Source organism: Anopheles moucheti, chromosome 3, assembly GCF_943734755.1.
Source record: "Anopheles moucheti chromosome 3, idAnoMoucSN_F20_07, whole genome shotgun sequence".
NCBI classification, from domain to species: Eukaryota; Metazoa; Arthropoda; class Insecta; order Diptera; family Culicidae; genus Anopheles; species Anopheles moucheti.
This window is the reverse complement of record NC_069141.1, coordinates 32233601-32259128: the sequence shown is the minus strand read 5'-3', so window position 1 is coordinate 32259128 and position 25528 is coordinate 32233601. Positions and strand designations below refer to the sequence as shown.

At 45.1% G+C, this 25528-nt stretch overlaps 3 protein-coding genes across 5 annotated transcripts in view; 1 reads left to right on the top strand and 2 right to left on the bottom strand.

The window, feature by feature from the left end:
• The window catches only part of LOC128301371 (uncharacterized), a 28183-nt gene extending 21018 nt beyond the window's left edge, over positions 1-7165 (top strand). Inside the window, exon 11 of the mRNA XM_053037813.1 lies at positions 1934-7165. Coding sequence (XP_052893773.1) covers positions 1934-3944 — 2011 coding nt within the window. The 3' untranslated portion in view covers positions 3945-7165. The remainder of the gene's footprint in view (positions 1-1933) is intronic.
• Positions 7166-7563: 398 nt separating this feature from the next.
• LOC128305901 (mitochondrial carrier protein Rim2) lies at positions 7564-23158 on the bottom strand. Of its 2 annotated transcripts, XM_053043535.1 has the most exons (7): positions 22314-23158; positions 14405-14678; positions 13261-13460; positions 12887-13160; positions 11324-11350; positions 11091-11281; positions 7564-10999 (listed from the first exon to the last, which is right to left on the bottom strand). In XM_053043535.1, the coding sequence occupies exons 1-7, from the start codon at positions 22358-22360 to the stop codon at positions 10870-10872; spliced, it is 1143 nt and encodes a 380-aa protein (XP_052899495.1). In that variant the 5' UTR covers positions 22361-23158; the 3' UTR covers positions 7564-10869. The 2 variants fall into 2 exon arrangements, with proteins under 2 accessions (XP_052899495.1, XP_052899494.1); XM_053043534.1 differs by having other exon boundaries at positions 11091-11350.
• A 683-nt stretch (positions 23159-23841) lies between these two features.
• LOC128302061 (V-type proton ATPase 21 kDa proteolipid subunit c'') lies at positions 23842-25403 on the bottom strand. Of its 2 annotated transcripts, none has more exons than XM_053038780.1 (3): positions 25321-25403; positions 24510-25254; positions 23842-24453 (listed from the first exon to the last, which is right to left on the bottom strand). In XM_053038780.1, exon 2 carries the CDS (start codon positions 25242-25244, stop codon positions 24618-24620), a length of 627 nt encoding a protein of 208 aa, XP_052894740.1. In that variant the 5' UTR covers positions 25245-25254; positions 25321-25403; the 3' UTR covers positions 23842-24453; positions 24510-24617. The 2 variants fall into 2 exon arrangements, with proteins under 2 accessions (XP_052894740.1, XP_052894741.1); XM_053038781.1 differs by having other exon boundaries at positions 24510-25250; positions 25321-25370.
• Positions 25404-25528: the final 125 nt, after the last annotated feature.

The window sequence follows — 25528 nt, the reverse complement described above, 5'->3', positions numbered from 1 at the left end:
TATCGTTTTGCAAGCCACGCTGACGCACCGAACACTAGCAACATATCCACCCCCATGGCACCAGCTGTTGCTTGCCTTTGTTGCCGTTCGCTCGCAAAAGAAAATAACCTACGTAACAAATGGTTACGCGCCGATCCAGCTGACAAGATTCTTGATGCGTTGAGGCAAAGAAAAACACGCCAACTTTCACCGACCCCGACTTCCCCGAAAAGAAAAGCACCCACGTGTACCCACGTGTGGCACTTCCAGCAATCTAGTCTAGATGGGTTAACGTAATTGTGTTTGTGTCTGTGTGTGATTGTAGTAAACTAGAAACTCATTGCCCTTTTCGTGCCGTATTTTTTGCTTTAATACAAGCGAGAACAGCGTGTATTCACCGATATACCCGAGCAACATTTGGTTTAGGTAAGACAGCGAAACAGAATTATCTATCTCGATCCGGTTATAAGATTGCTTGAAGAAAACTGTCCCTGGTATTGCCGTGTTAAGGCCCACAAACAGACTGATCGTTGAAACAAATCGTAGTAAGCCAATTGCATTCATTTAGGCGCAACACGTATATTAAAACGCCCACAAGATATGCAATTCGCATTGGCGGTGAGAATTTCCATAGCGATGATGTTTGTTTCTGGGCCACAACAATGCCCATCAACGGCAACTAGAGCTAGCCGCCCTCGTTTGTATCCAATGTTAAAGCTTCAATCTACTGTCCCAAAGCTTGTCACTAATTACTTCCTAACTGACTGGGTGATCCACTCGGCAAAAGGTTTAGCAGACATCTGGTATCCAACCGCTAGTACTTACAGCTTCCTGGAAAAAAGTCCAAAAATAGTCCCATTTATTATCTACCGCTATCTTCGAACCCCGCCAGATAAACCGAAACGTATACATATCACCCCATTTCCGTTCGTTAGCGTAGATGGAGTGCGAAAGTTAATCAGTACTGTTTCGTTCCAAGTGCTTCTTCTCCAGCCCTGCTGCTGCAGGTTCTGGTGCGCTACGCCGTGTCCTTGGCATCGATATTTTGCTATCGTTGTTCGTTATCATTCGCGTTCCTACTTACCCGTGGTCCACCTGAACGCATCGTTACAAGAGCGACCAACGTTATCATGTTTGCTTCATTATCACTGCGTAACGTTCGCTTACTGCACAACAGTGCATGGGTGGACGTATAAATCAATTTCGGCTAAACCTGTTGTCCTCACACGATATTACAACTGTATCGTTTGCTTGTTCACCTTCAATGGGTGGTCTAATGATGAGAACTCAACTCCTCTCACCCTTTACTCACATTCCCCAAATGTGTCATTCCAATGATGTTGTTGCTGAGTTCCTCATATATTCTACCACCCCAGTTGCAGAGCGATGGCGCCTAATAATGTCCAGATACATTCCACAGCTTGATTATGTCTCGTGCATCAACTTCGTTTGGTTCATTCCATGCCAATCTGGTAGCAGAACTTAGTCGGCTCAGTAGATTATCGATTCTATAAAACAACACGGGATCATTAGTAGTTGTCCATCCATCACTATAGCCCATTTTCATGTTATCTCGTAGTTTGCTTTGAGTTGATGCTACTTACCTCACTGGTACACTACTACTACGTTCGCTTTTGTTTTATCTTGTGCACACACACACACACACACATACACACAGCTATTCATACGTACTGCTAGGCCAAGCTCTATCCCATGACTGGCACTATACCTCTTTGAGTGTTGTACTGTGTTGTCATGTTGTGGCGTTGTACGTTGTTCGTGTGGATTTATCTATATCGTTCCGTACGGTCTTTTCCTTCATCCTGACCCCTCCCCCCTCCCCCTCCACAACCCATCACCATCGGTACACACCCGATGGGACAACTCCTTTCCTGCCTTTATCCGTGCCGTCCAACTCCCGTGTCCGTATCGAATCCGTCTTTTTTCTTTATAGTGATGTAGAATCCTCCGATCTGTCTAGTAGTGATTCTGAAGATCTGTTAGATGAAATAGTTATAGCGTCAGCCCGCATCGACGATCCATGCCATTACGATCCACTGAGCTCGCCGATACATTACTGTGACAATAATGTCCACTCGGACGACAACAGCAATAGTAACAACAACACAATCATTCGTATAGATTCGATCGAAGAAGCGCACGGGGCCGGCACGTCAGCCACGGGGGCGTCGGTGGGAGCGGTTGCGGGCGGTTCGGGCGGGTCGGGTGCCGTCAGCCTCAATCCGTCCTCCGCGTACAAGAACTCCAAGTCGCGCCGAATGGAGTACAGCCGGCGCGGCATGATACTCGGGCTCAGCAACCCATCGCAAGACTCCGCGTTCGGTTCCATGACGGACGGCGAATCGTCCAGGGCGTCCAGCTTTAAGCTGAGCAGTTTCGCCTCGATGAACTCGCCGATCGACGAGGGCGTCGAGGATCTGCTGGTGGAGCAGGGTGGCGCCAGCGCTGCAGACAACCTTGCGACCACGATTGCCAACATGAAGTACATCGATTCGACCGGTTCGTCACCCTGTCACGACTATCATCACCATTCGCAGTCGCAGGTGTTGCCACAATCGTCGGGATACAACGGAACCGGACCGTGTGCGGTGAGCAGCTCCCGGACGGAGCCCTCGATCGCTTCCAGAGATATCTCGCCGAGTCGCTCGAGGTTCCTGGAACCACCCAAGCTCGTCATTAACAATCATTCGTCGTCCACGACGAACTCTTCGCTGTGTTACACTCTTTCCCCGCTGCGCAAGTGTGCCACTACCGAGGTCTTCTCGCAGAAGTACCGTGTGTCCTCGTTCGAGGACATGTCGTACAACTCCACGCGCAAGTCAATCAAAAACACGAGCCGCAAGATCTTCCGCTCGTTCGAAGAGGAGCGGCGCATCGATTCGGCATTCATGCCGATCGACACCTCCCGCTCACAGCCTCCGCGTCCGGCGGGACAGTTGCAACCGCAGCTATCACTACCGCCGATGCTGGCCCCACCGTCAACACCGTCTCCAAAGCACGCACCGTCGCCAGTGTCCCCCGTGTCGAGAAAGAACCATGCGTCCTACCAAAATCTGCACACGATCGTACCCACGGCTCGAGAGCGCGGTCTCCAGTGGCGCAGCAATTTGATCAAATCGAACGAGTGTCTGTTTGAGACGTCCTTCAACAGTGTTCCGGCTGCGCACCAGCAGCAACCGCACGCTCATCAGTTCCGCTCGGTTTCCAGTTTCTCGGGGGGTCCCCATGTGGACATGGATCGTATGCTCCGAACGCACGGTTCACAGGATCTTCCTACAACCGAGAGTGGTAGCATTGGGGAGATGAGTTGTGATCGCTTCATACTGACTCCGGAACCACTGCCACCCGGCAGTCCCTCCTGTACCTTCTCGGTGACGTCCACAACGACATCCTCGCCGGTGGCATCGCTCGTCTCGACGAGCCGCCTGCGGCCGAACCGAACCGATCGCCAGCAACTGTTCTCCCTGGCACGGTTCAAGCACAGCACAATCCTGGACAGTGTGTCCATCGAAGACTTCTCCTCGGAAACTTCGCTCCGGGTTGCTACCGGGCGTTCCAACAGTCCCGCCAGCCCATGCCGTAGTGCGGCTAGTGCCACCTCCTCCACGTCGACTGGCGATGGCGCTACACTAGAGTTTGAAGTTAAACCACTCTCTTCGGACGTAACCTGCACATCGGATGCTTCGGACACGGCCAGCGAAGATGCCACGAGCGTCAGCACGACGGACACCTCCTTGCTCAAGTCACCGGTGCCACAGCGATCGCCCAATGCCGGGAACGCTGATGCGAGCCGACACAAGCACGCACCGCGGGACGTACGCCAATATCTGGACGATGCTGCCGGCAGCGATGAGTTTGGAAGTGGCAATGAGGAGAAAACGCCCCTGCTGGATGGGATGGAGCTGTCGCCAATCTCGCCGACAGAATCGGAACAAATGTTGTGATAATATCTGGGCCGGGTCGGGTGCGCAAACCGCTTTTCCGATGACTTCGGTGACTCTGTTCAGGCCGAGATACTGCTTTAAAAAGGGGAACGATGTGGTCTCCTTGAGGTAGATCAACCTGGCCAAGAGCGAAAGAGAAAAGAAAGAGAGAGAGAGAGAGAGAGAGAGAGAGGGACGATGGTGAATTCAAAGAGAAAAAAAAACAGAAGAAACAAAACAGGTCTTTTTAATAGCAACATTTAGAGAAAAATGTTACATTTTATTAACCAACCTTCCTACTAACAGCAAAACCCCCAAAACAGTTCCAACCGGTAGAGTGCAAGATGTTTCCCTTCTAAAGTCTATTTAGAGATTAAACGGCACCGGTAACGGTCCGTAGTTGTAGCAAAATTCATAGCTAAACCGTTGGTTCGATTTTAAGAAATTCTCAAGAGGAGTGGTAGATTGATCTGCCCTCTGCCATACGATACCAGCCTACTCGTACAGTACTGAGGACTGAAGTATTTCCAGTAGAGTCGCAGTATGTTTTAGCGTAGTCAACTTTCAGTAAAGTTTGACCTTTTACAACCGCCCCCCGGATACAATTGAAACAGGGACTTTATTGCTTGCCATGCGCAACACACTTTGCCAGCATCTGAATCTTCTAATGTAGAACAATTAATAATTCAAACTTTTCACAAATTTTCTCTCCAAACTACCCAACTTGTCTGCTCTTTCATGCTCATCAACATTCCTGGAAAGCGTGCGCAGTCCTCCCTTGAACAGAATTAGGCGCCGTTGGAGAACCCGATCCAGACGGACCCCGAGAATACAGGCGTGCAATGTAAACCAAAGGAACTAAGAACAAACGTCAATCAAGGATAAAATCAGTATTTAAACCATAACGTTAGTGTGACAGGGGATGGAAAAATCGCGATACAATGTATCACTTAGTGCTAGCAAACAAGCAGTATATTTTGGAAGTCAATCACAAGTAAATTCGATCACGTTGGCACTGGCGTTAAGAAACAGCGGATACGATGCGAAGTGAACGCGTTAGCTTAAACGAGCATAGTACACGATCGGATGTCGAGCAGATACGATGCTATACAACATTTTCTAACAAAAAGTAAAGGAATTTCAACCTATATCCAGCGTGTGGGGCGCCAATCGACGACGCAATGTGATGTGGACGGGATAAAGACAGAACGCGAATAGTATTAGGGCTGTATACATTCATACAATTATTTTAAACTACATACACGAACATGATGCAGCTGAAACAAGTGATCGGTAAGGATTCGTCGTATGGGAAGGTGATCACTCTTCCGCTCGGAACATCGCGACCGAGCGTGAATGTAAAAGATGCTAATTAAAAGTGAGAAAGTATGTCGTAATTAATGTTAACGGCTGTCGTTCGTGTAAGAAACTAGCAAAAATTCAAAGATATCTAACACACTACTTTCGTTCCTTAGACGACTTAAAACCACAGCTCGGATAGTAATAAGCCAACCGTCGTAAGTAATATTCCGCATTACTCGAAACCTGTACACGTTGAGGCCAAACATAAACGAGCAAACGAAAGTGTTCGAAACTATGACTAACGGAGCATTCGCATTTTTTACTATAGAGTCGAGTTAAACTACACACTAACAACAGTTAACTCTATGCTCATTTCATCTTTTCTATCGATTGTTGTTTTTTTTTATTTTTGCTTCTATTTCTTAAACCGATTCTCTCTGTATATTGAAGGATGCAGTTTTCCGCCTTATGTGTTACCATTTCCAATGCACACCAATAATGTAGAAGCTTTCGAGGGATAATCAATGCATCTGTACAAAGATTCATCAAAAAGTAAGTGCATTCGCAAGGCGAGCGAATCGGGGTCGAACGGAAGTCTCACTTAAAGGGCATAGATTGCTGTAACCGTTGATAGAACAATTTCAGAACCGTCCCTAATAATCACAATACCTTTTAGGAGTTAATACAGTCACACGCGAACAGGCCGAAGAATTTCCCAATGTACTTATGGAAAGATTTACTCTTACACGTACAAGCACTTTTCAACTCGCAAGGCTAACAACATGATCGTATTTCAGAGAAAAGCATCTTCACTAGCGTACATGTGTAGCGAAACACTTGAACAACAAAAAAAACACAGGAAAATACTTAACTGCTCAATTGACACATACCAATAAGCGTAACTGTACTAAACTAGAGACAAACCCACAATAAACGGTTTTAATTTGATGGGTCCAATGCTAAACATCGATCGGTTTTTCTTCATTGGGGGCAAGTGAGATAATTGTAAGGAAAAGTTTAACTTTTTAATTTTACATCCTGTAATAGTAACTAGATCGTTTCATTTCATGCTTACAGACACACACACACACATCCACATCCCGATCTGCATAAGCTTATGGCAAACTCCACAAAACCCTATTAACCATGCATATTCGAAAAAGAATAAAGCTACAGAATACAATCAGTAAAAGCGGCCATGTTGACGAACGAGATGGAACACACACACTAATAGTTGACTAAAACTTCCGAGCTTGATCATTATAGAAAAGAAAGATGAATATAACGTACACACACGATCCTACGCAGATGGAAAACCCCAATAAATCAACAAAGAAACATCATTATAACTGAAACAAAATAGAATGTAATTAGTGCCCATCGAATGGACAAATGGTATCCACAGCCCTGTAGTGGCACAACATTAACATAAATGAACCGGACGCTAGAAAAATCAATCCACGGCTAGAGAGAGAAAGAGAAGATTCGATCAATAACTATTTCGCGATAGCAGCATACCCAACTAACAAAACAAACCGGAAAGTACGTATAAAAAAACCGTGTAGGGAAAGAAGTTTCATAGCAATTTTGCTGTTTCGCAAGCTCCATTTTGTTACATTCTACCCAGTTACGCAATTATACCCCTTTCCAGTCAAAAAGCTTTAACGGAGTCTCGTTTCACAAACCTTCAGAAGTTTGGGACAAAATCAAACAACATTACGTTCGCATTTGTTGAAGGACTGTAGGAGCATAGCTAACGTGTACTACACCATTGTTCAAACTTACAACAAGTTCCGTTTAAGTTTGGGTTTAAAGAGCGAAGGGATGTAGCGAACATACAAAAATGCCCTTTCTTGCCCGCTTGATTCATCGCCAATTTTCTTCGCTCATTTGCGAAGTCATATCAAAGTCCAAATTCAAAACGAATTCTAGCAATAAAATGGAACAAACTTTCAAATGTGTGGGATGTTTCATTGCTTCTGCTTGGATCCGAATATCCGAGATTGTGGATCAATACCCACAGGGAGAAGGGGGCCAGGTAAGTACCCGTTAACGATTGACTGTGTTATACGAATGTTGCCACCATCACTATTGATAATGCCATCTATTGCTACTAGAACCTTTCCTCCAATGACACCCAACGAAGAGTTTCGTAGGTGATCAAGTGCCATTCTACAACCCTGAAACTCAGCCTAATTTTCTAATGCAATTGATAACCTGGTATTCGATCGTACGCCTAGGGCGGTTTCTTGGAACCACGCAAAGCAAAGAACCTAATGCGTTCCTATTGAACGAATATTATTATTTCTTTCTATTTAAACTATCATAGCCATTCTTTATTTTTGATTAACTTTATTCATATGTATATAGTAATTCATTTCATTAAAAAAAACGATAGAAAACAAAATAACATCCTGTTTCAATAAACACTTATTTCTTCCTTTCATTGCTTTTTTTCAGTTTTTCTTTTTTTTTTGTTTTGTTTTGTTTCGTGCGTTCAATTTTTGTTTTAGTTTTCTGTTTCTCTTCTTCAGCTAGTTTTGTTTTCAAATATGTACTTACTACAATAATGCGGTTTTGTTGTATACGGGTGTATGCAATATTAGGTGTATATGTATAGAGATATTGTATCAATAAACGTAAACGATACCCGATCGAAGGCTCTCACTTCCCATTGTAAAGCAACAATTATCTTCCACATTAGCAAGGGATCGCTGACTCAGGGGTTCGCCAAACGGCCTACAGTGCCCGCTCGCACACACACACACACAATACCCCCACAGGAAAACCATTTCCTTCTGCTCTATTATTGTAAATCCTCCGCATAAGCATTTTTCGTTGATTGGGATCATGTTTCAATGTCTACAAACTACTGCTACCACTGTTTCATGCTCTTTTATATCAGGTTAACTTGCGTTTTCACAGGGACATCTAAATTCTTGGCATGTTTAACTGACTCATCTTCTCACCTCTTAGCGAGAGAATTAACGCGTACGCTACAGAAAAAAACGAACGATCCAACCCGTCACTTTCTTAAGCAACGATCAAATTTTAACTTGTTGCGCCGTGAGAGCACCCCGTCAGGGCACCGCGCGCATTGTTACTACCACGAATGATACGTAAAAGTTTCAACATAAATGAATGAAAGTGATTATGGCTCATTAAGCTTGTACTCTGCATTATTAAGTCTCGTTGCTAGAGAATTCGGTAATTATTGTGTTGTTACATCATCGTCGTCACTATGCACCACCACCATCTTTTCATCATCGGCCGGGGCATTATCATGGTTCAGATCTGACTGGCAAGTGGCCATCGACTGGTTGGCAAGCGTCGAAAGGTCGTCGTACGTTCAGCAACAACAGAAAATCACCCAAAAAAGATTACGCCATCAGTGCAAATGTGCAGACGTTCCTTTTCCCCAACGCGTTAGGGTAGGTCCGAAAACAAATATGGAAACTTAGGGAAACTTATTATTTCATGTCACATCGGATCATTGCTTATTTTTTCGGGAAGCAATGGTTTGGCACATCATTTCTAATTTTTGGTTGTTACTAACGGTTGATTGGGTTGTTTACTGTGTCCCTTATGACGGGCAGAACTATCCTGCCCCACATCAATTGAGCGAACATAGACGAGGTGTGGGATAAGGGTTTTGTTGACGCTTATCGTGCCTGTTGGAAACACACTGTTGATCTCGAATGACCCGATGCTATTTTTAAACCACTAATTATGCATGTTCGGGATTTTTTCTTTAGACACAACGCAAAGCCGACCAATGCGCATTAATGTGCAATATTCCTGCGGCATGTAAACCGTCATTTCTGACGCCAATCAGACGCCCCTGACCGAACCAGGAGATGGGGTGAGCGCGAGTGAGACATTTCTCTAGTTGCCTATGTCGCCCGTTTCTTTTCCGTCTCCGTACTGCCACACTAGATAGCAGCATTCAAATGGCGAAGTGAACATTCGTTGCACTTGATAGGATTTTAGCATTCATCATACGACACAACGGCGTATGACTCATTTTGGTATTTTCGACTAATCTTGTTGCTACGCTGTTGTTGGTTGGCTTCTTCAAATACTACCGCCACACAGAAGAAGGGCGACAAGAGTAAATACATCATTATTAGTCCTGTTGCTGTTGATATACGTGAAAAGACACTCCAACCTATCTACTATAGACAGTGTGAGCTACAAAGAAACGAAAACCTATTTGTACTTATATTGACTATTTTTGTGCTGCTTATTTGTCTCTCAGTGGACTCACGCAATTTGCCAATTACTTTACCAAATTATAAACAAATATCATCCTGCCCAATTAACATAATTGTTCTAGTGGCATTTACGATGATGTTCTTTCGTTCCATTCTGCAAATGAAAGAATCCGTTATATTCCTCTACTGTGGAAAATACCTGTCCCTTTAAGCCATAACCACTGCGAAATTGACATCCGATGCTTTCATAGCAAAAAAACGGTAGCTGTGCGCGTTTGGAATTTTTTACTGGTGTTAAGCCAGATGAAGGCCTTTTCACCACTCGTTTCTATATAGTCGGTAATGAAGCGGGTTTGAGTTTCGACAAAAAATTAATATAATTTTCCCTGAACTCTCCTCGCTTCAAAAATCAATTCTCCTTGTCCTTCGTACCATTTGTTTTGCTACGTGTTACGCAAAACAAACTAAACAGTACGAAAGAAAGGAAAATATTCTTATCGTTTTGTAGGGTTCTGGTATGGAAATAAAACAAACGAAAAGAGCTAACACTAATCGAACTCTCTCGTTCCTACGCGGTTAACACACTACGGCTACAACGGAAGAAACTATGATCAAGAATAATAAACCGCATTCGTATCAACGAAAGCACATATACCTTTCTAATAACGGAACGTAATGTGAAACAATTAATCAAAACAATAAACATATAAATGTAAAGTAAAACCAATCAGCTTTGATTTCTTTGATTCCGTTTCCAGCATATGCTTGCATCATACGAACAATCAGTCTATGTGGGATAAAGAAAAGGTGCCACCAACAGTGAAGGGCTAACCCTTTTTCCCTCCCGTGTGTGTGTCTATTACCTATAATCCTGTTTACTTCTTTGTGCAGCAACATGTTTCCTCTCATTTCACCGCCTTTCTGCGTGCTTTTGTTGCGCTTTCAACCTTTCAACGCCGGTGTGTGGCGGGTCCTTAAACTGCATAAATACTCATCCTAACCATGCTCTGGTAGTTAGTTATATGTTTCGTGTCTTCCGTCGCTAAAATCTACTTGTTATCGGCAAAACTTACATACTATCAAAAACCACAGTAATATCATCCCTTCCCAAGACCTTACAGATCCACGAAGAAATCACAAATACAATGCACAATCAATGCAGGGCTGACGGGGCCCACCGTTTCCTCTTCCATGGCCGTGCTTGGCGCTGCTGCATCGATGGGGATTTGCTCCTCGAGGGTGGCTGTTGTACTGCTGCTGGCGCTACGTGTGCTGTCTACCAGGGTGGCCAAAGCAGTTGACAACAAGGCCAACGATGGTGGCGGTAAGGCTTCATCCTCCTGCAACAGAAAGTCACCATCGATGGTTGCGTCTTTTAACAATAACATTTCCCCCTCGTGCGGTGCCCCAAGCCCAGCAGCGGCCCGATCTCAGTTGCCCGCACCGGTTGGCAGCAGACTGGCACTGGCCGGGTTCGTCAGCACGTACACGACAGCCTCGTAGGTGGCCATCATGATCGCTGTGTTGGGGATCTGTCGTACCAGCTGTGTACCAAGACCACTGGATAGATAAATAGAACAAACCCATACGAAACCATACGTGAACGTTAATGTATACTACAATGTAGTGCACCGGTGCTATCGTTACTTACCGGTAGAGGCCGGCTTTGCCTTCCTCCTTCCACACGGTCAGCAACGTCTGCCAAAAGTTACGGTACTTGTTGCCCTCCTCCCGGAGCCGAGTGCGGGCGACTTCGTGCGGGTATGCCACCACCGATGCGATCGTCTTGGACGTAGCACCGGCCGCCATGAATTCCAGGAAGTCGCGTGACGTTTTACCACCCTCGCATCCACCAGAAGAGTCGCCGCCCGCAAGGGCTTTAGCTGCCGGGGATGACTGGCGTAGCTCGAGCTATATCGGTAGCGAAACAAGGAAGAAAAGTACAAAGATTAGTCCAACTCTACGTTCTGTGGTCCCGCAACCAAATCACTTCTGCGGCAACGTAATGTTACCGTTTAGCTACCAGGGGCGTCCGTCACCTTCGAAACTCTTGCCCGCTAGAGATGAGCACTTCCTTACGGTCAATGCTCCTCTCGTTCTGTTTTGGTATGTGAGTCTACGTGTATGTAACGTGTCTGTATTATTTTTCGGGGATGTAGTACGATGTGTGGTACAGAGGACAACAGTTTCGAACGAGATGATCAACGCCCCAGCCCAGAAGATGGTAACGTTATGAGTATGAGCAAAAGAGTTTTGTAGGCATTCGCTTAATGAGTAGGAATTAATAAAGTAAATGTTAAGAGTAACTTGTTTCTTGTTCTATCGCGTCTGAGATTGCGTCTCAACACGAGCTACACGTGGGTTATAACATTCAGACTGACACAGGCGCTTATCGAGCGTGATGATGAGAGGCGGTTCTGAAATGGTACGAAACGATTACGTGCGCCCTTTACGTGGCAAAGAGGGTGGATGTTGATTTGGTTTGAATTTGGTTTGCTGTTTGGGTGTAGACGACAACAGAACTTAGCGAGGGAACCATCAGAAAACCAAAGGAAATTCGATTTATATTCTTCTGAGCGTTAGGCGTAAGTGTCACTACTCCGATAATTTTAACTGCTAATAACTAATTATCTCATTGCAATTACAGCATTTTTAGTTTTTCCAAATGGTTTTAACCTCCACGATCGGATTTTCTTTAACGATCTGACGGTACCCAACGTGGCTAGGAACTGGACGCTACACCCATAACTCAACGATACCTTGGCCCATGGGGTTTGGACACAAGTCTGGAGAGGAAGCCAGAGCACGCGCAGGAGGCGATGTTCTTCGCTGCTTTTCCTCTATCTCTCAGTTTTCCCCATCTTTCAATCTCTCCCTTTTCTCTCCCTTTCTCTCTGTCTCTTGTCTGTGTTTGGATGTGGGTCTCCGCAGCTTCACGTACGTACGAAAAGCGTTCGACCTACAAAACTATGACTGAGTGTGTATAGGAGGAAATGTTTTGCCGCTGATTACAATTTACCGGGGATCTCTTGCGCTTCTCGCAGAATACGGACAAACCCGTCGGATATCCATCGCCACCATTTATTCTTCTTCCATTCTCGACCCTGAGCGCTGTGGGTGTGGGGCGGGCATTTTGCACTTAGCTCTCGGTATGGCTTGGTCTTTTTCCATGTTTTTATCATGCTCTCTTTCTCTCGAGATGCTTATTCGGAAGTATTAGAGATCGCTCTTGCGCTAGGAGCTCTAGCGTTAAGGAAGCATGCATCATCATGAAACCACGCAAACAATGACATGAACAACACACATATACGATGATGGACGACGACGCCACAGGATGAGCGAGCGGACAATGTGAACGGCATAAAGCACACCAGAGGACTGAAGTGGAAAGAGAAGTGGCATTTGATGCGATTAGGGAGCTGCCGGTTTGGCCGCTTCGATACATACCAGTTTCTTTTTCAGAGCCTCGTAGATGACGAAGTGGATCACCGTCTCCGAGATGCCGACGTAGCTGGCCGTGATCCCCTTGTAGAACCCACGGACACCCTGCGATTCGTAAATGCGCCGTACGCACTCACCCACCGTCATCCGACCGTTGGCATTGCTGTCCAGCTGCATTCGCGTCTTGATGAACCATATCGGATTGGTAGCCGTGGACGAAACGAACCCAGCGCAAGATGCGCTCAGAATATGCACCAGTGGAGAATTGGCCGGAATAATTCTATTTAGGTAGGTATGGAAGAGCAAAATGGGAAAAAAAAACATTTCATAAATAACACCTCCAACTGTGTATGCTAGGCGAGCCTGAAGAGCAAACATACCCAACGGTATTTAGCGTATTCTTTGTCTTAGAATATGCGCAGAAGTAGATGGCCCGAGAAGGAGCCACTCCGACGATGTTGGGTCCGAGACCCTTGAACAGGGCTCGTGATCCTTCGGTTTGGACGATATGCTTCAGACATTGCCAGATGCTAATCGATTGTACCGAGGTTGACAAACCACATTGCGGAATGGCCAGTATCTGAAACGGTAATAAGAAAATGTCGAGACACTTTGTTATATAAAAGTTCCACTGATAAAAACGACGTTGGTACAAATATTTGCCTAACGAGTCAAGATAAAAAAGCCGCATGTCGTAAACAACTAATACTACTGCTGTATGCGTAAGTTATTCGCATGTAGCTGGAGTTGGTAAATTTTGGCATCATCGATTGGTAATTTTCCACTGCTGTAGGAAGTATCTAGAACAAGGCGCCCATATTCCACTGCAATCTTCATTGCGCTCAGCCACAAAGAAGACAAGCATCCAGTGGTAAAAACATGACGATAAGAACGGAACCGGCCCGGCCATTACGTGACCCATGGGGCTCCACAGGTCCAGCACGGTGGCAGCGGCCTCCCTTTTTTCCCAACTAGAACGATTCTCACCCAGTTCTAACCGGACCAGACCAGATTTTCCTCCCTGTTACACCGTAGCCACTTCACTCTCTGATTTGATAACCGGTCGGCGAGAGAGATCGGTGGCTCGTGCTCGGTTAAAAGGTTACGTACTGCCACTATCGCATCAATTGTTTTACAGGTTCTCCGTTCTACGTCCAGCATTAAAACCAGACTAGTAAACAAGCTGACTCTGGTTTTGATTGCCCTCCACGGTCCGCCGGGTGCATTACAATCGCATCACGGCGTTCTGTTTTTTCCCAACACACCGGAAGATTATGCAACACTGTATCAACGATAGCGACAAGACGAGGGTGCTCCAACATCTAGTACTAGGGGTGCCCCCGTTAGATTTGTCTTCCAAAGTACAGTTGCTAAACTGGATCGGTACGCTACCCGCATACCAGTTCGAAGCGGTTGCCAGAGTTCGACCATGGACTCTAATGTCACAGGGATGTCACAGATCCTTCAAGCGTAGTACATACGTATGGAAACCGGTTCGCTCTAATCTGCGCTACAAACACTTACCGAAGGACGACGTCGGGTCAGGATCGTGCTAGCGCATACTCGTGACTGATGATGGCGGGCCGCGCTATGATGCCGATCGGATGCTGAGGATGCGTTATTAATTGCGGACACGTGGCGTACGTGATGGTGATGATCGGTCAATTTCCCTCCATCGGTAACCAGCACGTGTCTAGTGGAGGCGGCCGCATGGATAAACGACGACGACGAACTTTGCAGACGTGTTTTTACCACCTCTAAAGGACATGTCACCACGGCGCCAGCAGTACCAGCGATACTAAAACGAGAAAAAACGGAAAATTTCAATAAACAAATGCAGCTTACACATATTTTTCTTATCATGGTCTAAGTAATTCGACTTAATTCTAACATATGTACGAATGACGCCAGGATCCGGTTCGATTCATCCCGGAAAAAACCGGATCACTTTTCAAAGTTATTTGTTTGCTTCATCGTTAATCACGCTTCGAAATGATAGTATCATGAGTCGCTCTGCCGAAACACGTCACACCCCGTGTAAAACCCTAATCAGCCCTTAGCACCATGGCAAATCAACATGCGGTAAAGGCCATTCGTGTGATGCGCGAGCTAAACGTGGTGAAATGAAAAAAAAACATCATCTAATTCTTTTACGTCCCAAGAGAACTGACAGCCGGCCACTATCAGCATCACACACTGGGTGTGGAACTGCTTTTCGCCTCCTGTCGCGGTATTACATCGTCACTGTCTGCGCAACCGATCAATCAATCAAGTTGAAATATGTTCACTCTCAATTGCGCGAAAGCGAACAGCGACGGAGAAGCCTTGTCCATACATCCTCACGCCATCGGGGTTTCTCGGACAACAACTCGTAGGCCGTAAGTTGGTTCGTAAATAGACTCGATCGTGTGCTTCGTGCGATCGATTGATACTGATCATAATGATGTTCGATTCTCGTCAATAACTTGAAGCAGTAGCCCCGCGTTTGTGGTTGGCATGTCCTGCTTGCAAAACCAGATCGGGTAGGAGTATGTACCGGATTAAGCTGCCCTTTTGAGCAACCTTTTTTGCAGCTACCACACCACACGCGATCATCCACAGTAAGCTCGATCGAGCGTGATCCTTCCAATCGTCGACAAACCGAGTACACATCATGTTACTGATGATGATCGACACAACTAGCAGCGATTGCACCACTGTGCAAGCGCATCTCGGCGCTCAGTTCTAATTCCGGATCAGGTCGAAACGAAAACATGATTCTAAAAATAAAAAAGATCACCATTATTCGCTGCTTAGGCAGGGATTATCATCCAAGAGGAAGAGCTCATTAAAAGATGCCACTTTTGCTCTTTTGATAATGTGTCTGTGTGAATGCTTTACATAAGCGTACAGTTCTCCATTAGTCTGTATCGCCGGAAACAGCTTCTTATCATGCGCTGATGTTCGCTACCTTACACAGTACCATCCTAGGATTAAATGAGATGAATTATTTCTTCTTTCGTATGCAGCTTTCTTCTTGTGTTCTCGCTTTCTCGTTCGCTTTAAAGAGGCTGACACGACCAAGCAAGTCGCCTTCCTATCAACGTTTGTGTAGCTCTTTTATGTCTTCTTGCGAAAAGGTCATTACATACCACTATCCTCCCCGCAAGGGCTGTTTCGCTACCTTTACCTGTCCGGGGAGATTTCAAATACAAACAATAACGGCCTCTAGAGCCGAGTGTAGCAAAAACGATAAGAGAACACCAATTATCACGATCACCCCCCTTGGCGTGAATGTTGTTGTGGTGGCGCCAGATTTTTGATGCGCTTCCATTTTCCTTTCTCTCCCAATCATTCATCAACACGCGAAACGATGCGTGGGGATGTTTTCGCTTTTAGTTTGGCCACCCTCAAAAAATGAAACTTCCTTGCTTTATGACCACCGCCAATTGTTCGTGTGGGCGTGGTTGAGATGATTGCGTTTACCATTTACCCGGCACAACCGATTGAAAACAACAGAAGCACACGATGAGACGTATAAATATCACAATAATAAACACAATTTGTTTGTATTGCACGGGGAGAAATACTGAACAGATCACAACAGGAAACAAGTTCGGCCCCGTTGGGCGAGAAGGACGAAAGGCCTACGAGAGCAAAACAATCCATATTGCACAACTGACATTTACAATTAAGAAAAGAGGATGCCGCGTTCTGTAAAGTAAATTCTAATATCTGCATGAAAAAAAAAATCACCTCTCAACATCAACATGTGACAGAAGCGTGATCGATGCACACAAAAACGCGATCTACAAGGTGTGAAGTAGCTGTCACACGATCTCCATTGTGAAAAAATAGTCTGCCTTCTCAGGCGAAACGGATTTACTTTACATTTTTAGCATCTTTCCCCGTTTCCCAAGCTTCCCCCTCGAAGCATTTCTTACCGCTGCCAATTATATTTTCGGTAAGATTATTTCAAGTGGCAATTCTCCCCTGGTGAGTGTAAATATACCCCACACTTTTTCGATATTTGTTATACCACACCACCAATCCACCCTCGGTGTTGTGTGCATCCTGCGATGTCGTGTACAAGCGAGTGCCAGAGGGCCCCCGAGTGTTGAGAGCGCAAGAGCAAACGAAGATCAACAGCCAAAAGGAAAAGTGTGATCAGATGTTGGCAAAGAGACTGGGATTGACCAGTACGCGTCCTTGTGCGTGTTTCTTATTTTAGGTTTCTTTTTGCCACAATGAAAAAAACCCGACCGCCATCGACCTTTGATCGCGACAATAAACGCAAGACACACACACACACGCAGGAAAGCGTCTGCTTGGGAATGAAAGAACTGACACGAGCTGTGTTTATCGGCTTCTTTCTGCTATTATCCTTGTGTGTCTGTAGGTTTGATTTACATGAATCATCAAACGTAAGATGCAAAAACACTTCCGTTTTTAATCCTCCTGCGTCATACAACACACAGAGACAGATCCGCTGCAAGCGTGTCATGCCACACACGGTTCCAAAATTCCATCCAGAGTCGAGCTCAAAGGTTAAATCACACACAGACACGCGCAACAACGAATTTGTGTCGCATGAAAGATACTAAAACCCTGTACGTTTCAATAAGCATACATGCGCCGCCATCTTATCACAATTGAAAGAAAAAAACCGTCGCAGAGATATCATAGAAAATGGCCCCATAGTTAGCAGTTCGCTAGGAACGACGATCTAGTCTAATCTTATCTTATCGTGGGGAGCAATAACAATGTTAAATAAATGAAAGATGTTAAGCAATGTACAATACAACCTGTGCCTGTTCTCGGTGGCGCACACACGATGCTGATAAGAGCACACATTAACAGAGAGTTGAGATGATAATCATAAAAAACAGAAGACATCATGGGAAAAATAACTAAGATAACTAAGGTAGAAATCTCATGTCTTTCGGAACCATTTATAATCTTCCCCCATTGAACGTCTTTTCACCGAAAAAACTTTGCAAACAAACAGGACAAACTATTGATCAAATAAAAGAGCATCAACGATGATAGTTCGAAAGTTCGTGAAGGTCGCATATCAAGTTGGGAATTATTCATATTCCACCGTAATTGGTCTGTGTCACGAAACCCTGTCCTCCAAAAGCGTAACAAATGAGCTCGTCCTTACCGTTTGATCAATACAATTTTCTACAATTAGGTACGAAATTCAACGTTATCATATCTCTCATTTCTTACATAACATTGGGACCACCGATCCCTTACCAAATGTGTAAAAAGACTGTCTACTTTTGGGAACGAACCAATATTGATCGTAACATACATTTATTGATTCGCTGATTAGCGTTCAATTTACTGATACCAATCACGTAGGCCCAAATCAACCCAAAAAAGGGTGCCAGAGGACTATAAATACACTCTTCTCGCAGTCACTTAATGTGGTCACAAGGCGCCGTCAAACATTTACCAGCATCGCTGGAGCTTCAAATTCCGGATTTAACTAATTTCTTTTCCGCGATTTCGCCGTTTCGGACGAGGGTAGTAAATGGAAATGTAAGCAATGGGCGCACAAGGTGGCGAAGTTCGCTGCTCTTATGGACAAATTAGCAGCTTAGACAATAACCGCTAGCACAGAACATTGTGCACTGTGTGTCTGATTGACACGTACGGCAGTAAAGTTTGTTGTGCCGTGTGTATGTACCAGGGAGAAGATAATTGTCGTTGACCTGCTACTTCAAACAAGTGCGCACGCGAATGGCGTAGTTGAGATGCACCCTCTTCCGGGAGTGATGGAATTTCATTTTTCCAGCCTCCGGATGAAGGTTGGCGCCCGAGACGAGATGGGTCGTGGATCTACTGTCGTCGATTGCGAGCGAATTAGCATACGAACGATTATGAGCTAAATCAATACTCCGTCAGAAAATTATTGGCTTGACGAGAAATGTCGCGTTTTTTAACATTTCCACAGTCGCCTACAGGTGGCGATAGACTTGCATTTCCGAAGATGCATTAATTGTTGCAAAAAATATCAAATAAATCATGAGTATGTTAGCAAATAGAAGGAAAGCCATCGAACCGTTGGCAGAATTGCTTCATCCATGGACTTAAAACTGGGAGCTCTAAAACTACCCAACAAGTACCCACTCTGTTTGTGACTCGCAACGACGCAACGGGGCCCTGTACCAACAGGGGTAATCTGTAAAAATCCCCCCGCATTCGAACCGCTGGTCCAGTTCATACCGGAAATTTCGCTGCGTTAAGGCTGAAGAAATGAGGCAGAATGGTGGTGGTCGGTTTTCTTATCAATCCGAGGGTCGGTTGACCTGTACAGGAAACTTGGATCGAACTGCGCGATGTGCGGCTTCATCAAATCACATTTCCTCAACAAGCCGCCACCTACGGCCACCGCTGGTCTTCTGCCAGAATACCAACAGGAGCTGTTCTGTCTTGAGATAGGGCCACACCAATCTGCCCGCAAGGAGGCTGGAACTGCGATGATACTCAAGAACTGCTGCTTCATCGTCCAATTCGACGAATCACAATGTCGTTATGGTTTGGCCTTTTTGTTTTTGAAACATAATCATTATTCGAACCAATCCTGGCTTTGGGATTAATCGCCATACAGTGCACGACGGGTGCGCAAATATGGTAAACAATTATTTTCAGAACAAAATCTCTCCAGCCTGGTTGGTTTAATCTCGACTCCGGCTCTGCGGACACGTTCCACGAACGTTGGGCTGATCAGGCGATCCACCGTGGTGTATTTTTGGAACACATCGAATCGTCCGCCAGACGGACGTCATTCAGGACAGATCCCGCCGTAAGGTCAGAACCTATCGGCTATTTATTTATTTCGGAGTCATTTACTTTGTTTGTCCAATCGGGCCGCTTTGAATGAATCTCGCGGGTATATGTGTGTGTGTGTGTATGTACGCGCCCTTTATCAATGTTCTATACTTTAGTGCCGCCACAGCGCGCTCACACTCTATCGCAATTTTAGGGGCTACGACGAGCTCAAAAAAAAACGAACGAAACATGTTTTTCTTTTTGAGGTTCCGACCGTACACTACTCCCCGAAGCCACAGGGAAACGTGATTTTTGAACCGGTTTACGGTGGTTCGGCAGATAGTTAGGCGCAGCAAGTTGCGACATTTGAGCGCTGTGGCGGACTATCTCTCATACACGCGAGTTTTAAGACCTGATGGAAGACCCCTGTTCTGCGTGCCGCTTTTGTGAGCATATTTTTTGCGACATCCAACGGTTCCGTTTATTTCCGCATGCAACTGTTCCGCATGCAAGGTGATCAAGCTGCACCAAGTGGGCAAGATAGCGTGATTCGCTACAAGACGATCCTCGCTTCATCACACACTTTGCGCCACCCAAAAATCCGTCGTCATGAAAGTGAATTGACGATCAACGCGACAAACAACTGAAATGTTTTCCTCTGCGGTCTTGGCGAACAGCAAAACAAGGCCCTCCAAATGGAACTTCTGTGCGAGCTCTAGAGCTAGAGAGGTGCCCTTTTGTAAGTGGAGGAAGTGGGGGTTCTGTATGGTCAACAGCACGGCTATTTTTAGCTCGGCAATATCCACAATTGCCCGTATCTTGCTCGCGGTCATCAGCAGCGGTAACAGTTTGCGGCTGTAGTTGTGGAAGCAATTGTGCGTGCGTTCACGCATACCGCCCCATACCACACATAACGACGACGATCGTCGATAAAACATGGCGTCGGATCGCCGATGCAGTTGAAATCCACGTTCTCACCGCCATCTCGCTCGTGTGTGGAGCAAATTTTGTAATGTGAATATTTCTAGCCAGAGTGTACACATTCGCGAGGTAGGTCGCGAACAGAATTACTAATCACAACGTGTCTCGAGATGTGTGGTATTCACGAGAGCCGTCGGATACTTGCACGCGACTGTCCTCAACTGCCAATCCGGGGGCTAGTGAGTGAGTGTCCTAATAGCAATATAGCTCTAGCATGGCATTGGAGGAGAAACTCTACAGAATTGGAACAAGGAACAAGTATTTTATCTCACTGATTATTAAGTATCTCTGTCTCCACCCTATCAAGACTGCAATTAATCAAAGCTGTGATAAGACATCGCAAAATAAGCTCCAATTCCGCGATGATCCTACAACAAAAAGCGTGAATCATACGATAAAAGCAGATGGGAATTGAAGAATGGGATTTTTGCTTCTGTCTTTATATCAACCTACCAAACTCATGCCTTCATAAATTTAAAACCCTTGTACAATTTTGTCCAAGCTTTTAAATCTTTAATGCTACAAGATCCTAATCTAAAGCTAGTACTGCTTGAGAAGTTGAGATACCTCATTAGGAAATACGCGAACTCATGACCCAATGACCACGATTTCTAAAAAGCGATATACAATAACCTTCCATTACATCACCAACCTTCAAATGTATCCAACAAACAGCGCATTTCGACTTGTTTTGCACGATTCCAATTTCATCCATATATCTAACACCGTGTTGTATGTGTCCAATCGATGGACAGATTGTGTAACACAAACGCGACACAACCTCACCCCGCTTCGATGGAGATGCAGTTTTTGGAAGTTTAGAACGCTCTCCATCGACGTTCTACGTATCAGGTTCAAGGTCATGCATGAAATTGCGACTCAAATAATTGCAACTCCTGCCTGTATCTATCTTACTCATTCTTTTCTGGGGTTCCATATCGCCATCTCTTTCGTCTCCATACCTTGAAATGGCATGTCAGCGTCACATTCTCAGCAAGCCGGGGGGAAGTGTTCCGTTTCCTGACTATCAAGCGATTATTCCAGCCAACGTTGATTGCAAATGCATGGGGAATGCATCAGCCACCGGTTTTCTAAGCTAAAAATAACCACCCTTGTAATAGGGTAGTGCTACCAGATGAAACAATATCGCAACAATCCATCGCCGGGTGTGTTTGTACGCTTGTGAGTAAACAAGATAAAACATCCACCCTGCTCTGCTAGAATGGCAAAAGCCCTCTGTACATGTTCCCTTTTTTGACACCTTTTTAGGGCTACTATTGCGTCGCAATTGTTATTCGAAACCGGCCCAATTTTGAGCCCACAAAAAACCTGTTCCAGCCCTTCGTTGCTGGTGTGTTGAACCGATGCCTACGCTCGAAGTTGGTGGTGCGTACGTGTCGTTTGTATCGTACGCACCAGCCTCCCCAACAAAGTAGGCAAGCACCACAACCCCCTGCTGAAGGGAAGGCAGAAAAGAGTCCTCACGCATACCATCGTATCGAGGGGAAATTTGTGTCTAAGAAAAAACCCTACTCCCCGCATTCAAGGAATGCACTTTCCCATTTGCATATCACTCTAATTGCATAGCTCAGTGAACTCGAGAGCGCGGGGAATTTTGTTTTAGATCTGTAATTTAAACTAATTTAGACTTCAAACAGCACAGCGCACAGTGAGGTAGAGACAGTTTACTTACCCTCCGGCGAATAAGTGAATGAAGGATTCCCTGTCACGCTGTGACATAATTTATCGGCAATAACGTGTGTTGCGAAGATGTGCCTCCAAAGGCCACTTATTCTTTATCTTTACACGCAGAGGCAAATTATATGAAAAATGTATCTCCACAAAGGTTTTCAGTGTTTTTTTTTCCCTTTACAGAAAACTTCACACACGCACACAACCACTCGTTTCTATGGAAGGTTCACGCACACACACGCTGACACAATTCTGCTTTCCTTACTCTCGTGACGAAACGAATCCAACCATTTGTGTTTCCTTTGTACTGCTTTCACTTATGCTGATAAGGATGTGCCAATTATCACCGCCGCTATTTCCCGGGTCCAATTAGCCCTATTCCAGTGGCCCACGTTGTCGGCCGCCTTGTGGCGAAAATGCACGCCGCCGTGCCGCGAATTACGCGGTGATGTAACCCAACTCAGAACGCGTTCTTTGGGGGTGTATGCTTGTACCGCGTAGAAGTAGAACAAAAACGGAAACAATAAACGGGTCCGCGGATCGTGCCGGTCGAACAATTACGGTGAAAACAATAATAAAGCCCTTCTTTCACTTGAATTCAACCGATATACGCATACACACACTCAATTCAATTTCTTTTCCACACACACACCAGAAAGCTATGTTGTGCTCGACAGATGTGAACGAAATTGTACGATAGCTCCAATGTACGCTTTTTTGCACAGCAAGCAATTTAACCAATTAACAGTATTTTCGCTTTTCAGTAGTTCCAATTATGAGTTTATTTTCAATTCAATACTTTTCGATTGCACTAGTCGCAGTAACCTCTTTTCACATCCGCACACCTTGACGTTCGGAACGAGAATGCCTTTGCTGACAGCTTGAGTCCGAGATCTTTTCAACCGGGCCGAGCTGGTGCAAAAGGCCTTTTTGACACCACAATGGAATAACAACAACAAGTTTTTGGTTGTTGGATGGTCGTCGTTGAAGATTATTGAGCGATTGGGTGATACCAATTGCGATGAGTCGTAGTAAGCAATAAAAACACTCTTCTTCTTTGAATGATTCATAAGACTCAGTTCTCACAATAACGATTTTGGGTCGAAGTAGAGCGATGCTTTCATAGGTTATTTAAAAAAAAATACAATTTACAAATACAAATACAAATTTACGTCGGTTTTAGCATATAAAATCGTAAAAGCTACATAAAAACAACCACGAAAAAAACATGTTATATGTTCCCAAAGAACTGAATACTTTATCAAGACAGCACACCAACAACTCCGTTAAACAGAACTTAGGGTGCTGCTTAGAAGTACCACAGACTCTCTTAAAGAGCATATCAATGGGCTCATTAAGAGATTAAGGGATTATTTAAGAATTGTAAAAAAAATACAGTCGATAGTCAGTGCTATATTTCAGGAGTGCTATATCTAATGCTTCTTGTGAGGAAGATAAAATTCGTTTCATTTTTGATATGTACTACAAGTTCCCATTTGTGAAGATAACAAAACTTTCAAAAGTTTGGTTTGGGAGAGAAGTTTATTATATACTCATTGCGTTCGATACATCGCACATTCTTTGATCGAGTCTCACAATTAAGCTATGGGAGGAAGGAATTGGGGTGAGTAATGTTACATACATCAAGTACATTTCCGTTCTTGTCTATACACAATGAATCCTATCGGACAGAAGAGTAGGAGAAAAATAAGTAATGCATAACGAAACAAAATAAAGTATATCATCGCAAACGGGAGTTTTATCAATATACACAGCGACAGGAAATACAACATTGCGGATGATGAACGCATTTTCTTCCCAAGTTCCCGTGTTTCAAATTTCCCCCGCAGCATGCAACGGCGTACGACAGGACGTGATGGATAATTGATGGAATTGTCGGACAGGTCCGTCCGTGGGATGACGCATCACGGGGTAGGGAAGCTCGAATCTTAAAACGGTGCCCATACTTTACATACTTGGAATGGCCAAACAAACAGTACTGTCCTCGTGACGGCGATCGTCGAGGATTGGTTCTAGCAAATTAAATAACAATAATCTTAAACACAATCATCCATGATAGGTCCTCGCTTTTTTGCTGTGGCCGATATTGGGTGGCTGAATTGTAGAATACTTTTGGAATTCTGAAAAAAAAGGAAGTGAAATTATGTGATCTCACTCAAGAAAACTAAACACATACCATTTCTGTAGGACTTCATACACTCGTTTTCTTCGGGGAAATGGCTGGCAATTGTGCTTTCTGGTTGACATATGGTGTCGTCGGTATGCCATCCCCATTATATACTGCTTACTCCTTGTCACCCATCTTCACCTTTGAGGTCATGTATATACCGACGATCAGACCGAACAGACCAATGGCGGAACCGAAGATTTCAACGATCAGAATCTTAACGAACAGGGCCGAGTTGGCAGCATCGGCCAAGGCCGCACCAGATCCTACGATACCGACGGCAATACCGCAGAACAGATTCACCAATCCGACGGCCATTCCAGCACCGAACATTACATAACCGGACATCCAGTTGTTGTTGCGGATGTTCTCATTGCCCGCCACTACGGACCACTTGAAGCTGTCCAGCATACCAGACAGTACGATGGCTGTGATCAGACCGTAGATTGCGACCGCCTCGCAGAAGATAACCGAGATCAAATTCTTCGTCTTGATGCGCGGTGCCTTCACACCACCACCGACGATACTCACGCCGGTCGTGTGGATACCCATGGCCGCACCAACGACGGATAGTGCCACGGCGAAACCGATTCCCAGGGTTGCCCACATGTACGGGGAGGTTTCCTCCAGGAACCACCCAACGCTAACTCGTTCGCCCTTGCCCGTGAGGACATGGTAAAGTATCAATACGGTCGCTACCGACACGAACGACGTCGAGAAGATGTAACCGAGCGTGTATCTCATCTTTGCCTTCCTGCGGAAACGAAACGTTGGTTAGATGGGACGAAGCAGCACTGGCAAATCGATCCGTTTTACTCACTTTTGCGCGATTGGACCACAAAATTTTCAGCAGCAACAAATACACAAAATTTCAGTCACAAGATCAAGACGTCATATGACCGAGAAAAGAGGAAAAATATCAAGAAGTAAACCCACCCAGCTGTCAGCTGTCAACCGCACACAATCGTCCGGTTCCGTTTATCCGGGCTCCTATTACGCACCGAAAAATAATGGTAAAATTATTCTCG

Bases quoted from the DNA above. Each gene is read 5' to 3' on its own strand.
- LOC128305901 (XM_053043534.1), bottom strand. From the start codon at position 22,360: ATGTCACAGCGTGACAGGGAATCCTTCATTCACTTATTCGCCGGAGG. The intron at 13,461-14,404 runs GTAAGTGTTTGT...TTACCGTTTCAG, and splicing joins TGACCCGACGTCGTCCTTCG to ATACTGGCCATTCCGCAATG. The intron at 11,000-11,090 runs GTAAGTAACGAT...TTATCTATCCAG, and splicing joins GGCAAAGCCGGCCTCTACCG to TGGTCTTGGTACACAGCTGG.
- LOC128302061 (XM_053038780.1), bottom strand. From the start codon at position 25,244: ATGAGATACACGCTCGGTTACATCTTCTCGACGTCGTTCGTGTCGGTA.